The sequence below is a fragment of the Oreochromis niloticus genome, linkage group LG5 (assembly GCF_001858045.2).
Source record: "Oreochromis niloticus isolate F11D_XX linkage group LG5, O_niloticus_UMD_NMBU, whole genome shotgun sequence".
NCBI lineage: Eukaryota > Metazoa > Chordata > Actinopteri > Cichliformes > Cichlidae > Oreochromis > Oreochromis niloticus.
Window position 1 is genome coordinate 18483416 of NC_031970.2, and position 15685 is coordinate 18499100.

Below are 15685 nucleotides of genomic sequence, written 5' to 3' on the forward strand. Positions count from 1 at the left end.
AATCCAGTGCGCCTTACGGTCCAAAAAATACGGTATACTGATTTCCTTGCTATTGCTATTTCCTACATTTACAATTCTAGGACCAGAAGAAAATATTTGTATTTGTTGAATTCATTTATCAAGTATGGATGTTACATCTATTTTATATTACACCACCATGAAGTAAAAAGTTTATATGTAACTATATAATTATAAACAGACCGAATTTGTAATAACATCTAAACAATCTATAAGTATCTTTTTCACCTTGTTTTTTTTATTCATTTCTTCTACTCCAGTTTCTTTTTCTTCATCCATTGGGCCCAACCAAGTGCACCCCAAAGTAGCAATATGAACTCGACGTTACTCAGCTATTACTTTGATAATTAACGTGTAAATACTTACTTTTTAATTATTACTGTCTTCTTTATCCTCTCTATTATTATCTAATCATTATTAAGCTGTAATGCAACCAATATTTTACTTCATTACAAAAGTTACCTCTGCGGTATGCCATACAAAGAGATTCATGCAGATGTGCAGTTCTTGGTCAGAATATTCTGCCACAGTTCGGAAATCCAGTTGAGATGAGTTTGTCCAGACCCACTGAATCACATCATATCCTATGTTTGGGTTGGTATGTTGGTCAAACTCTATACGTGTGCCATTGATGTTAACAGAAGTGTTCCTTAAAGACTCAGACAGCTGTAAATATGTAAATTATTTTTAGTATTATTTATAACCTTGATTCTGAATTGTGTACTATGGTCTATAAATTAGAAAAAAATAAATCACCTTCCAGGGGTAGGTTTTTCTTCTAGATCCCCACTTACAGGCAGTTGACCTGCATTCCAGCAGGTTTAAAGAAACAGCACAAAGCCAGCAGAATAAAATGTGAAGCCATGATGCCGATAAGCAGGAGACAGAACCCAGAAAGCGTCAATGTGCTTATATGTCAGCACATCATGGGCGATGGTTTTATGCAAATTCACCTGTAAATCATATGTCCTCCTTGTCCTGACCGCCCACCCTGACACTTTAAGAAGAGGAAGTCATAAACAAAACCAAAAATGTACATATGGATATGGATATAAAAGTTTTGAAATTATTAAATGAAACGTTTTCAGTCATGTTGGAACATTTTAAAATTCAGACTATTATATGTGAAAATTGCATAACACACTTTTGTTTAATGACCTCAACAGTTTTCATATAGTTAAACTATTGCATTTTATCAACATGTAACTAGACGTAAAGGCTGACTTTGCACATTTCATGTGTGTGTGTGTGTGTGTGTGTATGTGTGTGTGCTGTGTGCTGTGTTGGTGGTATTCATCTTTCCGGAGAATTTTCCAGACATTTGTTTGTGGTTTAAAAATTTGTTTCTCTTTGGCATCCATCATCACGTAAGCACTTATGCCTTCCCACCTGCTCACTGAGATCAAAACCTTGCCTGTTGATGTTGTTTTTCCTTTTGCTAACTTCAGCCATTTTTGTAGAAATTTATACTTATTTTTTTCTGTTGTTGATGCCATTTTGTTTTTTGTTTTGCATGCAATGTTGCTCATCCACAAAAGGCAACCGACATAATAGCCCCCACTATATTTGCATAATCCTGCAGTGGACATACAACTCAGCCTTCAGTTTAATAAGTTTTAGCTCATTTGTTTTAGGTTTAGAAAAAAATGTATATAATATATTTGAATTATTAATGATTTCCTTTTTGATATGCCATGATTTCCCAGACTACCTCAGTGCAAATTAATGCGAACCACTAGTGTGTTCCCGTTTAAATGACACATTGTGCTGTACTTATATTTGTGCTGAATGTAGACTGCAAGTTGTTTTCTTCTATATTTCAAAGTCAGATATCACACAATGTAGTTCATAATCCAATATTTAATTTCACAACTTGCAAGTATGAATACAACAAAGAAAAACAACTGTCAGTTATACAACATCAAATCTGCTGTTAAAAGATTAAAAGCAAATTATAGTCAGTGACTCAATAAGGCTCCAATAAAACATATACCATATTTTTCGGACCATAAGGCGCACAGGATTATAAGGCGCATTAAGCGAAACAAAACAGTCAGATAAGTCAAACTTTAATCAACTCGTTCTTCTTGCTTCCTCCACTTCCGTACCATTGTTTCATTAACGATGAATTCTCTCACAGTTGCTCTATTCCCATGTTGTTGCAGTATATTAATGACTAACATCGTATTGTGGATGGATTATCTCAGTTGTTCTCCTGACTGAAGTTTGGTCCGTTTTCAGCATCCTGACATGTGATTGCATTTGTCCCCAACCATTGGGAACCCTCACCTTAACTCTTGTTGAGTGGAAAAAAGTTAGCGTTCATCCCCCAGCTTCACTGTGTTTATTGTATCCTAACATAGCTGTGTCACTAGCGATCACGTAGCACATCATTATATACCAGTTAGTCCAACTTCAGTAACCCTACAAACATCACTGCTGTTTAGTTTTCTGTCTTCATTTATTTCTGAAGTGACAGCAGAGTTGTGTGTTTTAATTTTTTCAGAAATCTGTCAGTCAGAACATGCTATATCATTTTTAGATGGAAACTAGCGAGCTAACTTCCTGCTAACATCTAACTCCGTTAAATTTAATAATTTTTCTTTTCATGGATGCCTGGATATTAAACTTAATTGTTACACCTGGTAAAGCGACAACGCTGATCATTTTATTAAAGATGAAAGAATTCAGACAGTTTTTAACTCGCAGTGATGCCGCAGTGTTTTGGACCTGAAGCGGACGGAGTTTTGGACCCAGATTACTCTGTGAGGCTCCTGACTTCCGTAGCCGATGCTCCGACAATCCATCAAGCGGTGTGGCTTTGTCACTTACCAAAGTCCTACTAAAACATTTTTGACAGATTTTTTAGCGCCGTGTACCACAATCGGTTCGAGGTCAGTAAGCACAACCAGAATTCATACATAAGGCACACCGGATTATAAGGCGCACTGTCAATTTTTCAGAAAATTAAAGGATTTTAAGTGTGCCTTATAGTGCGGAAAATATGGTATATTAAAATAACACAGCTCACAGTTACCTACTTTTAGCTACAGTTTTGTGACTAACATTAATACAAGCAAAACAATAAACCTGAAAAATAATCCCTTCATAAAAAAATTCACTTACAAGTTAAGTTGTTCATAAATAAGCACAAAGCACTCTTTCTGTGTTATGTATATACCTCACATTTTTGAGTAACTCAGAAACGATGCATCATATAATCTAATGTGATGGTACAATTTATAATATGATAAGCTATGGTATATATAACAACCATTGTCTGTGATGAAAGAAAATAAATGTAAGTTTTTCAGATTCTTTGATTTACTTTAGTTTAATTGTCTATTGTCCTTCCTGTGCTTTTGGTTGTGGCTCCTCTTCTGTTTGAGTTGGTGGGACGCCCTCTAAGAAGGTACAGAAGTACTTTGCTGTGTTTAAGTCAGGTTTCCTTAACAACAAATAGCATTTTGGAAAGTAGTAGGCTGCTAACAGTCCAAAGTTGCTTGCCAGGCTGAAATAAACATGGACAACTGACCTGTTCTTGTTAGCTGAACTATTGTTTCCTATGTAGATTGGAATAAAGATCACCCAAATGACACAGTAGATCAGGGTGGAAAAGGTGATGTCCCTGGCTAGGTTATACTGATGAAGAGGCTTGACTGCCATGAAGGTGCACATGAAGGATACAAGGGCCATTGCACCATTGAAACCCTGCATTAAGGCAAATCCAATCAAAGGTGAAACAGGACACGAGAGGAATGATTCTACAAAGTCTATTGTCATATTTGCCACATATTCAGACAACAAAGGTCCTTCTTGAACAAACCAGCCACAGAGACCAGCCTGCACAGCGCAGCAGATCAGCACAAACAGCCAGCTCGCAGGGCCTCTTAACATATGCAGGTGAGAGGCAGCCATCTCTGGGAACTCTGTCACGTAGAGTATCTGTTTAAAAGGTAAGGTTACCATCTTGATTATAATGTGTACTTTTTATTTTATCCTACAATAAATGATTTATTCTGTCATAAAAGTCTTAAGTTTGGCATCAATACATACAATTCCCATTTAAAAAGCTTCGGAAATTTCTTGAGAAATTTAAACTAGAAAACCTGTCAAGCTGCAATTTACATTTGTCTGTCCAAGCAGGTATGTGATCTGATAGAGAGACTATGACAAAACAAAATGAAATCTGAAATACAGACATATTGCACAAAAAAGCTGAATATATTAGAACAGAGGTTCTGGGCCAGGATCCAAAAACAAATGTTGCAAATAAGGTACAATTTTTTAAGTGTGGATGCTTCATTTAGAAACAAAGAGAAAATTTGAAGTGATTTTTGGGTAAATTTCTTGAAATTGTATATATAGAAAAGAATATTCATGTTTTTTATTAATGTCAGTGTATTATAAATATTAATAGTACCTGGACAGACAGAAACTCAGCTCAAGTATGATTTTGCTGTAATACCAATCTGACCCATCAAGTAAGAGTTTATGAGGCCTCATATTTTCACCACCTTCACTACCTCTATGTCTTGCATCTTCACTTTCTTACCCACCTGCAACTAATTCACACAAATATATTCTGATTGTTTCTGTAAAAATATTATAAAACTTTTTGTAGACAAACAAACAAAAAAAGCTATCTGGACTCCATGGATAATTTTAGATCAATCTCCAGGCTTTCTTTTCTTTCAATTTTTTTTTTTTTTTTTTAGAAAAGCTTAATCCTAAACAACCCTAATGACATTCACATACTCAACACACTCAATGACTGAATCCAACATATTAAATCATGGATGCCCCAGAACTTCCTTAAGCTAAATAAAGACTGAAGTAGTCATTGCTAACCATTGCACAATAAACACCAATCAGGCAAAACATTATGACTACTAACAGGTTCTGATAGAAAAGTGTCAGAATACACAGTGCTTCGCAATTTTTTTGCATCCGGGCCTGCATAGCTGCAGATCAGTCAGGGTAAACTTGCTGAGCTCTGTCCACTGCCGAAAGCACCAACAATGGGCACATGAACTGGACCATGGAGCAATAGGAAAAGGTAGCCTGGTCTGAATAATGTTTTCTTTTACATCTCATGGATGCGTAGGATCATGTGTGTTACTTACCTGGGGATCATCTGGCACCAGGATACACTATGGGAAAAAAGAAGCCTGGTGGAGACAAGGCAATGTTCTGCTGGCCCCATCATCCATGTGGATGTTACGTTGACACCTACCTAAATATTGCTGCAGACCATATACCCTTTCATGGAAGCAATATTCTAAGATGGCTGTGGCCTCTTTCAGCAGGATAGCGTGTACTGCCACAAAGCAAATATGGTTCAGGAGTGGCTTGAGGAGTCTCAATCCAAGTGAGATCGAAGGAAATGTTGCTAACATCTTGGTGCTAGATACCACTGCTCTAGTGGAGTCCATGCCTCCATGGGTTAACCCTGCTTTAGCAGTACAGTGGTCCCTCGTCATAACGCAGTTCACCTCTCCTGGCCTCGCTGTTTCGCTGATTTTTTTGTGTGCAATTTTGCATGCTTTTTTGGGGGGCGGTTTGTTGTTGTTGTTTTTTTACAGCGCATTGTGTTCTGCGCCCTGATCGGCTGTAGAACATTGTCAATCAGTCTCCTTCGTGCTGTGTTTCCTGTGCAGTACAGAATGCGTTCAGCTTGTCAAACGTAAATCTTCAATCGCTTGCAGTTTGACTCTGAAGTGCTGTACTGTATGTTTGTAAGTTTTCTCCCCAACAAACACAACAATGTCGACGAAACGTTTTGCACCATCAAAGGCACCTGCGGTAGCACCAAAAGGCAGAGGCAGATGCTAACCATCGCACAATAAGTGGGTCTTCTGGACGAAGTTCTACCTTTTTGGAGGAAGGTAGAAGTTACCGTATTTTTCCAACCATAAGGTGCATTGGATGTAAGGCACATTAACCAAAACAAAACAGTCAGATAAGTCAAACTATACTCAGCTCATGCTTCTCGCTTTCTCTACTTCCACACCATTAATTCATTAATGTTGAATTCTCTGGCAGCTGCACTACTCCCATGTTCTGGACCTAAAAACAGGGTGTCATTTTTGTTTTCTTTCTATAGTCGACTTATTTTTCTAGGAAGGTTTGAACTTTGTGAGTGTTTAAACAAGAGAGAAAAGTGTGAAAATGGTCATGCCTGTCTAAGAAAAATGTATAAAGTGTGTAGTGAGGGGTTTAACGGCCTTAAAACATCTATAATAATTGTAAAAAATAAAGCTGGCTACTTTCATTTCACCTATCGTGGGTTATTTGTAACCCGCGATAAATGAGGGACCACTGTAAAAGGAGGACCAGCATGATAGTGGGCAGGTGTTCATAATGTTATGCCTGATCGTTGTATAATGTCTATACGTGATATTTGTGTAGGTTCTAAGTAATTATTAGAATAACACAATTTCTTAATACAAACAGAAACATTACACACGTTTAATCTGTTTTACATTATGCCTCCCAGCTGGGAAATTTCAATTTTTTTTCTCTCACTAAAGCTGATTCTGTAGTTTCTCCACACTGCCATCAGGAGGTGGCATTTCACCAGTCTTAACTCACCTGTAGTGAGATTGAAAGGATAATGGAGAGGGTGAGCGTCTGGAAAATGGAGGTGAAGGGCAGCTGAAGATGACACACCACATCCCCTGGCTCCCCCAGGAAGAGCAGTAGACTGAGACATGCTCCCATCAGGCCAAGCACAGCCACAAAACTCAAGGGACCCCCCGAGGCCGTTACCAGGGGGGTTCCTCGGTGCATCAGGAACATGACACCCACTGACCCCTGACATATCAGCAGCAGTGTACCAACCAGCATCATTATCACAGCATCCTGGCTGTCCCAGGTAAAAAACTTAAAGATGGGGTCAGTGCAGTTTGTGCTCCGATGCTGGGACCATTGGCGGTCGGGACATTTAGTACACTGGATGTCATCTATGAGTGAGAAAGCAAAAAATACGGCTTGATTAAAAAATATGCTATTTCATAATAATCAGATTAACTCAATACTGTATTTTATGTATAATTTACTGAATCTGTAAACCTCAAATTTATGGTGTATTGCAAAGAAGCAGTTAAGAAGATCAATATGCCTTTCTCATTTGTGTTTTAAATCTCTAGTTATCATTAGTTAATGTTTTAGATTAGAGTTTTTACAGGGGCTTTGTGTGGGATTATTTCTTGGTTGCATATTGTGACTCTTTGAAGCTACAACTACCACAATATATTAAAAGTAGCTATAGTATGTTATTCTATGAACTAGAGATGCTAGACTATAGAATTTTATTAAGGAAGGGAAAGGCTCTTTTTACATTGCCTGGTTTTATGTCATATAAAATTAACCTGCTAGCTTAAAAAAATAAAAAATATACATATAGAAAATTTCCTTCTCGCCCTTACGAGCGGACTTTTTTCTTCAAGCTCATCTACCAGAGGCCTGGGAGCTTGAGGGTGCAGTATGTTAGCTGTCCCTAAGACTGTGCTCTTCTAGGCAGAGATCTTGGATGTTGTTCCTGGGATTTGCTGGAGCCACTCGCCTAGCTTGTTGGTCACTGCACCAAGTGCTCCAATTACCACTGGGACCACTGTTACCTTAACCCTCCACATCTTCTTTAGCTCTTCTCTGAGCCCTTGGTACTAGTCCAGCTTCTTGTGTTCCTTCTTCCTGATGTTGCTGTCATTCGGTATCATTACGTTGATCACTACGACCATCTTCTTCCGCTTGTCTACCACCACTATATCACCACCACCATTTTGTCCGTCTGTATCTGGAAGTCCTACAGCATCTTAGCTCGGTCATTCTCCACCACTCTAGGGGGCGTCTCCCATTTTGCTCTCGAGACTTCCAGGCCGTACTTGGCACAGATGTTTTTGTATACTATGCCAGCCACTTGGTTATGGTGTTTCATGTATGCCCTGCCCACTAGCATCTTGCACCTTGCTGTTGTTTGCTGGATTGTCTCAGGGGCATCTTTACACAGCCTGCACCTGGGCAGCCCATATCATGATAAGTCAGCCTTTATGGATCTTGTACTTAGAGATTGCTCCTGGGCTGCCATGATTAGTGCCTCTGTGCTGTCTTTCAGTCCAGCTTTGTCAAGCCACTGGTAGGATATATATATATATATGTGTGTGTATATATATCTATATATATATATATAGATATATATATGTATACACATATGCGTAAATCCTTTTATACTCTCTTGACAAGGATGCAAATAAGCAAATAAGGTCACATATCTCAGATAAGAGTGGACGAACACTTTACCCTTATTTGCCTGGTAGGTGCCTGCCAAACAGTCAATACAGTCAAAGCAGCAGGAATGGAAGCCTTTGACTCTGTGGACCTGGCCTTTACCACAATTTGCTGAACAAGTGGATGTAGGAACCTGCAAAAGTTGTTTTAAAAAGGGAAAGGAACAAGAGAGAACAAAAAAACACAGTATCTCAAATTGCATGATGATTGGGATAAACTGGATGAAAAATCTTTTACATAATATAACCTTCCATAAAAGACTTTGACAGACTGGGTCAGCTAAACCTCAGAACCCTGAATTTAAATATCAGAAGAAATTGAGTGGACGCAGATGTAAATATTTAAGTACCCATTCTATTATAGCTTGCTAATAAGGATGTAAGAATAAATAATAGAGACAATAATAAGATGGGAAAAGGAGGGTAATAATATAGGAATAGGAAGTTATTTAATTAGCATAATAATATACAATCACCAAATAATATGGATTATCACTATTACACTGACATGTAGAGTAATATTACACTGAAATATATGGAATAATACATTGATAAAAAACATTACTACAACCTGCTAGCAATAAAATGCTAACACTTGTGCATTAGAATTTTTTTTTACATATGTGTAATAATGAAAACTCAGGGCTGCAAAATAAAAATGACCTCTTTCTTTGTAATTCTGTCTTTATAATCTATTAAAGCAAACTTCACCATGATCATTACCTTGAAGGCTTGTTCATTATTGTGGATGATTTTAACATCCATGTTGATGCAAAAAATGACAGACTCAACAGCCTCAAAAATGACAGCCTCAATAACAGTGTTTAATCTGTTATTGGACTCAGCTGGCTTCTCTCAAAATGTTTATAAGAAAGCCCTCCATAAAGCTAGAACATCTTACTCTTCAGCACTGTAGCCAGGCTGACAAAAATTCAGAGCGCTGTTGAGTCAGCCAGTCCGCATCACTGCAGGCGCAGCACCAATTCCTGCTGATCTCCCACTCCATTCTCCCCTAACTCTTAAACAAGACCCCAAGATACTTAAAGTCTTCCACTTGGGGTATAAACTCTTCCCTGAGCCGGAGTGGGTATGCCACCTTTTTCTGGCTTCACACTCCACTGCAAACTGCTCCAGAGTGAGCTAGAGGCCATCACCTGATGAAGCCAACAGAGTCACAACACCTGCAAAAAGCAGACATGAGATTCTGACACCATCCAAGTGGAAGTCTTCTGCCACTTGGCTAATTCTATCCATAAAAATTATGAACAGAATCGGTGATAAAGGGCAGCCCTGGCGGAATTCAGGGCTGGTTGGGAAAACTCGGTTGGGAAAACACACTGGTTGGGAAAACTCGCATGATCCCTCGAGTATCTTCGAGAGACTAAAGAGCTGGTCGAGTGTTCCACAACCGTGACGAAAACCACATTGTTCCTCCTGTATCCGAGCTTCTACTAACAGATGGCAGCACCCTGGCATGGATTTGGCCAGGGAGGCTCAGGAGTGTGATCCCCCTATAGTTGAAGCACCCCCGATGGGCACAACCGACACAGACCTACAACATCCAGAGCGTTCAGGAACTTAGGGCAAAACTTGTCCACCAGGTCTACCCAGCATCCTCCCTTGCCACCTGATCAAACTCACCACATTGAAAATTAATGGGTAATAACTTGCTATTTCAAGATTGTTCCTTTCTGTTTCCACCGCAATATTACCGAGCTGTGATATAATGTGCAACCAATATTTTACCTAATTACAAAAGTTACCTCTGCTGTATGCCATTCAAAGTGGTTCTTGGAGATGTACAGTTCTTCCTCAGAATATTCTCCCACAGTTCTGATATCCACTGATGAGTTTGTCCAGACCCACTGAATGACATCGTATCCTATGTTCGGGTTGCCATATTGGTCAAACTCCAGATATGTGCCATTTATGTTAACTGAGGTGTTCCTTAAAGCTTCCAACAGCTGCAAAATGTAATTGATTGTTAGTATTATTGATAAGTTTGATTCTAAATTGTGTACAGCTTGGCCTATAATATAAAAATAAAATAAATCACCTTCCAGGGATAGATTTTGCTTCCAGATCCCCACTGACAGGCAGTTAAATTACACTCCAGCAGGTTATGCAGTGCCTGTGCTACACTGTAAACAGCAGCATACACACTGAAAGCTGATGTCTGCACTGCAGGTGCTTCTACCAGGGTAATATTATCTGGTGACAAGTTCCAGCATTGTGGGCAGGGATTGTTAGTATTGTAAAGATTTGTGGTCGGAGTGGATGTCTTTGTCTGCTCTTCACTGAGTTTCTTGAAAAGCTCCATTGCATAATCGGTGAACAGGCCGAGGGTGTCTGTTTTGTCAAGGAATGCAATGATTGTACCAACTGTGTCAATGTCAGGCAGAGAAGTCACTTGAGCATCGATGGCCCAACTTGTGGTGCCGATCCATACAGCTGTTAAATTACTCCTGATAACCTGGAATAAATTGGATTTGTTTACCAGTACTGAACAAACACTAATAGAAATGAATAGAAATGAATGCATTTCTGAGTTACTTTAAATCTCTGTTTCACCAACCTCTCTAAAAAGGATTTCACTTTGCTCTGGGAGAGAAAACACCACTACCACTCCAACATTGGTCATTTGGATATTGTGTATGATGGTTTTGACAGTTGGCACAGGGTCAGTGTACACTGGAATCAGGCCCTGATAGGCCACACAGACAGATGTGTTGTCTGCCAATTTGGTGAACATCTGCACACCTTGTTGCCCGTACTCCTCGTCACTGCCCACAATTGCCACCCAGTTCCAGCCAAATTCCTCTATTAGCTTTATTATGACATCCACTTGCAATTTGTCACTGGGCACCGTACGAAAGAATGACGGGTAGGAAACATCATCACTGAATTTGTCACTGGTGGCCCCATAGCTAATCTGGTGTGACAATTAAAAACAGAAAATAAGTGTTAGTTACCTTTGCTTATTGTTGACATATAAGACTTGATATATTTTTATCAATTAAAACAATGACAATAATATTAATTAAAGACTGGTTATCTTTTTTGTGACACATGTGACATAACCATACGGATCAAGATTTCGATTACTGCACATTATTTAATGCATGCATTGCATGCATTCTCAAATATGTGCAGCAAGAGAAAATATCCAGCAAATTATAAGAAATATGTGTATTCAAACCTGTGGCATCAGAAAGAATCCCAGGAGTTTTCCAATGACTGACACCATGTTTGAGGTATAAGGACCAATCACTGCAGCTACGCTGGTCTCATAGGTGGTGTAATTACATCGCACAGATAGTTCTTTGCTGGATTTTTCAGTGAGGAAGGACAGAGTGGGCTTTACAATAATGGCCGACTGGCTGCATGTGTCATAGATTTCATAACCTAACTTGATGCCAGGGAGGAGAGTCTGGTTTCCGTTGATTTCATCCACTGCGTATTTCATGGCTATTGCAAGTCCCAGTCCAAGATCATTTACACTGTTGAGTCCCAAGAAGAAGAAAAAATAAAAGACTTTTTTAGTCAGGGTCAGTATACACAGTGATTTAGAATCTGAAATTTTAGATATAAAAATACATATTAGATTAAAAAAAAACTTGATATAATGAATATAAGGAAATGTGAAATTAATGCAATAGAGGTGGGAGATCATGTTATAACAACAATAAAAGTAGAATTGTAATCTTTGGAACAATTAAAATGAAGAAGAAATATCTATTATAGGAGCCAGCAAATGCATTGATGAGACATAATATTATATGCAGTTGGAAGTAACTAAATAAAGTACAGAAGGACATATATTTATTATTGTGCGATCTATTGTACAATATAAAGCGCCTTGAGGCGACTTTTGTTGTGATTTGGCGCTATATAAATAAAATTGAATTGAATTGAATTGAATTGAATAAATGCAAATTTTAGTTATACAATACAACAATTTTTACATTGGTTAAAACATAGTCAAAAAGAGTGTGCTGTTATCTGTAACGTAAGAGGGGAAATTATTACACTGAAAAAAACATATGTTGGAGATAATATCAAATACTTGAATGAAAATAAAATAAAATGGATTTTAAAAGTATATAAATACAATTAATCTATTGCATATAATGCACAACTAACAAAACTAATAACTGAGGTTGCAATTAAATTAGAAATACAAAAGAGTAACAGGGATTGTGGGAAATGATGGCTACGGTAATGAATGCTTTTACAACACCTTTAAGGATATATTAAGTTAATTTATGTCCAGAGTTTTAAGTTGATTTTTCGGAAAGAAGAATGCTTGACATGAAATTATTATTATGTTCGTCATACCAAAGCAAGAAAAGGACCATATTGAGTGCAGTACTTATTTCTTTTTCTTATTTGCTTAACAGAAATAATGAACAGCAATCATAGCAGACCACTCTTAGAAGCAAAAGATGCAATTAAACAACTCTCCCATGCAGCCTATTTTTTTCCCTTTAATAAATAAAGATTGCATTTTGTATTTACTCGAGTTATTTTTCTCCAATATTAACATTTATTTGATTATCTAAATCATGTTTGACAAAAATGCAACACCCCCCCAAAAAATACCAAAGCAAAAATCCTTTGTTTTTTCTTTTTTTCTTTTTTTTGTTCAGATATGTGCATGTATGTATATATTGTATTTTGTTCTTTTCCTCCTCCTGTTAAAAAATAAAGATAGAGCTCAGTTTTTTAAAGAGTCTTTCATAACCATCCTTACCTGTCACAGGTTATCTGGTTGGGCTCTGTTATGTCACTGAGGTTGTTGTTGAGGTCGTTAATGGGAAAGAGCCCGCCAAGCATAATGTCCCCAGATAAACTGAAGAGGTTGGCAGAAATGTTGCTGAACCATTCAGGAAAACTCTCACTGCAGCTCACTCTAAAGAAACAGCACAAAGCCAGTAGAGTGAAACGTAAAGCCATGATGCCAATAAGCAGGAGACTGAACCCAGAAAGTTTCAGTGTGCTTATATGTCAGTGCATCATGTTTTTATGCAGATGGTTTTATGCAAATTCAGTCCTCATGTCCTCCTTCTCCTGACCACCCAACCTGACACTTTAGAGCAAATTGTAAACAAAACAGAAAATTTACATGTGTGGTATGAACGGATATTCACTTTTTAAAATTATTAGATATCATCATAATGAAAAGGCAAAACAAATTCTTGACACATGAAGATTGAATGGCACAGTCTCATTTAATGACCTTAATGGTTTTCACATAATTAGGACACTGCATTTAATTAACATGTAACTAGAGGTAAAGACTCACTTTGCACATGTTGTGTGTGTTTGTGTGTATGCTGTGTCAGTTGTGTTCATCTTTCCGGAGAATTTTCCTAACATTTGTTTGTGGCTTGAAATTTGCTTCTCATTGGTGTCTGCCATGAGATGAGCAATTCCTTTCCGCCTACTTACCCAGAGTAATCTTTGCATATCGAATGTTAGTTTTTGGAAGGTTTTCACTTCACTGACTTTATAACATAATTTTTGTGATAAATTATACTTCTTTTATCCTATTATTGATGCAATTTTGAGCCACTGAAGGGCATTAATAGGTGTTTGTCCTGAAATTGGTGATGTTGATAATAACCTTTATATTGAGGTGTGTTTTCATGGAGCTTTGTACTCACCACACTATTGGCTTTGCATGTTTTTGCATCCAATGTTGCTAATCCACAAAAACCAACTGAAATATTAGCTCTCGTGATATCTACATAATTCTGAAGTGGACATATATTATCTACAGTTGGGTGAGAAGTTTGCATACACTCATCATGGGCATTAATGTCATGATAATTTTGAGCTTTTAATGTGTTCTTTAAATTGTTCTTGTGGAATAATTGCACAGCATACATGTTAATGACTTAAAGAAAACAAGAATTGTGTGTGCACGTTTGACTAATAAACAGCACAATGGGCAAGAGAAAGGAACTCAGTAAAGATCTAAGAAGGAGAATTATACATTTCCTCAAATTAGGAAGGTTTCTTGGAGCCATTTCTTAACAAATGCAGGTTTCAAATTTATTAGTTCCACTTTGCCAAAGTAAGAAAGAAGGGTCAAACTGTCAGCCACAGATGGGAGGAAATTGGTTAGGGTATTAAGGAACAACCCAGGAACCACCAAGACTCAAGCCGGCCATGAACTAGATATTGTTGGAACAGCAGCTTAGCTGTCCACAGTGAAATGGGTTTTACAACACCATGGATGGTAAGGGTGCCAACCAAGAAAGAAACCTCTGCTCCAAAAGTCACATCTTCATTCTCAAATGAAATGCATACACATACAAGCCAAATGCCTTCTGGAGAAAAGTTTTTTTGTCAGACGAGACAAAGATTAAGTTATTTGGTCACAATGTCAAGTTGTATTCTTGGAGGAGTAAAGGGAATACTTTCTGACCTAAGAATACTCTGGCAGCTGCTGGTGGTAGCATCATACTCTTGGGCTGTTTTGCTGACATTTGTATTGGTACATTGCAGAACATGTATGGAATAATGAAGAAGGAGGACCGCCTCAAATCAATAGTTAGATGGCTGAAACTTGGACACAGTTTAATGTTCCAACAGGACAATGATCCCAAACACACATCAAAACTGGTTTTGGAAAATATAAAGCTCATGCCAGGAAATCAAGCATTTTAAATGAACTCTACTAATTCTGCCAAGGAGAGTGGTCAAATATCCAGGAAGATACAACAGCATCGTCATGTATTGCCAAACAAACAAAAAAGAACAAAAAATGAATCAAAAGAGAGCAAAACACTTTTCTTGAACTGTTCTCAAATGTTAAGCCAGGAGTGTCTGATTTTACTTCATGGACTCAGTATCATATCAAATGTTATAGAAAGCATTTTTTTCTCTTTCTTTTAGTGTCAAGAAGTGCTTGTATATTGTAAAACACTCATGATGATGAACAGCCAATTTTCCACAATATGCCAGGGTCTTTTTAATAACTCTGTTATCTTTATTTGTGCTTATAGTTCAGAGTCACAAAATCTTCACATGGTGATAAGTTTGTCTTGGTAATAAAAAAAAAAAACACACGAGCAGTGTTTTTTTATGATTTGAGCAAGTGGTTAAATCATTTTATTCAAAATTAGAATTACCAGTGATTCTACTAAGTTTTATATTTGCAAAGTCAACCATTGTATAGCATTTGACCTTCTGGTTGGATGAATCATGCCTGTAGTGTATCTGGATCCTGTAAGCCTTGTATTTGCCCTTTCAAATATTTTTACATTCATGAAAAAAAATCTAAAAAAATACCACCACCCACCAACAAATAGCTTTAAATCCAGTTCTCCATGGTATTCTGAAAAGTGGGATGCTACATAATGTGTTTACTT

The 15685-nt window shown here is 37.7% G+C and overlaps 1 protein-coding gene across 1 annotated transcript; it reads right to left on the reverse strand.

The window, feature by feature from the left end:
- Positions 1-3360: 3360 nt before the first annotated feature.
- LOC100712167 (taste receptor type 1 member 3-like) lies at positions 3361-13262 on the reverse strand. The gene is made up of 8 exons (XM_003459581.1): positions 13060-13262; positions 11506-11806; positions 10882-11238; positions 10363-10779; positions 10070-10270; positions 8320-8440; positions 6613-6983; positions 3361-3963 (listed from the first exon to the last, which is right to left on the reverse strand). Exons 1-8 carry the CDS (start codon positions 13260-13262, stop codon positions 3361-3363), a joined length of 2574 nt encoding a protein of 857 aa, XP_003459629.1.
- Positions 13263-15685: the final 2423 nt, after the last annotated feature.

Bases quoted from the DNA above. Each gene is read 5' to 3' on its own strand.
- LOC100712167 (XM_003459581.1), bottom strand. From the start codon at position 13,262: ATGGCTTTACGTTTCACTCTACTGGCTTTGTGCTGTTTCTTTAGAGTG. The intron at 8,441-10,069 runs GTAACTTTTGTA...CAACTTTTGCAG, and splicing joins TTGAATGGCATACAGCAGAG to GTTCCTACATCCACTTGTTC. The intron at 6,984-8,319 runs GTAAAGTGTTCG...TCTCACTCATAG, and splicing joins CACCTACCAGGCAAATAAGG to ATGACATCCAGTGTACTAAA.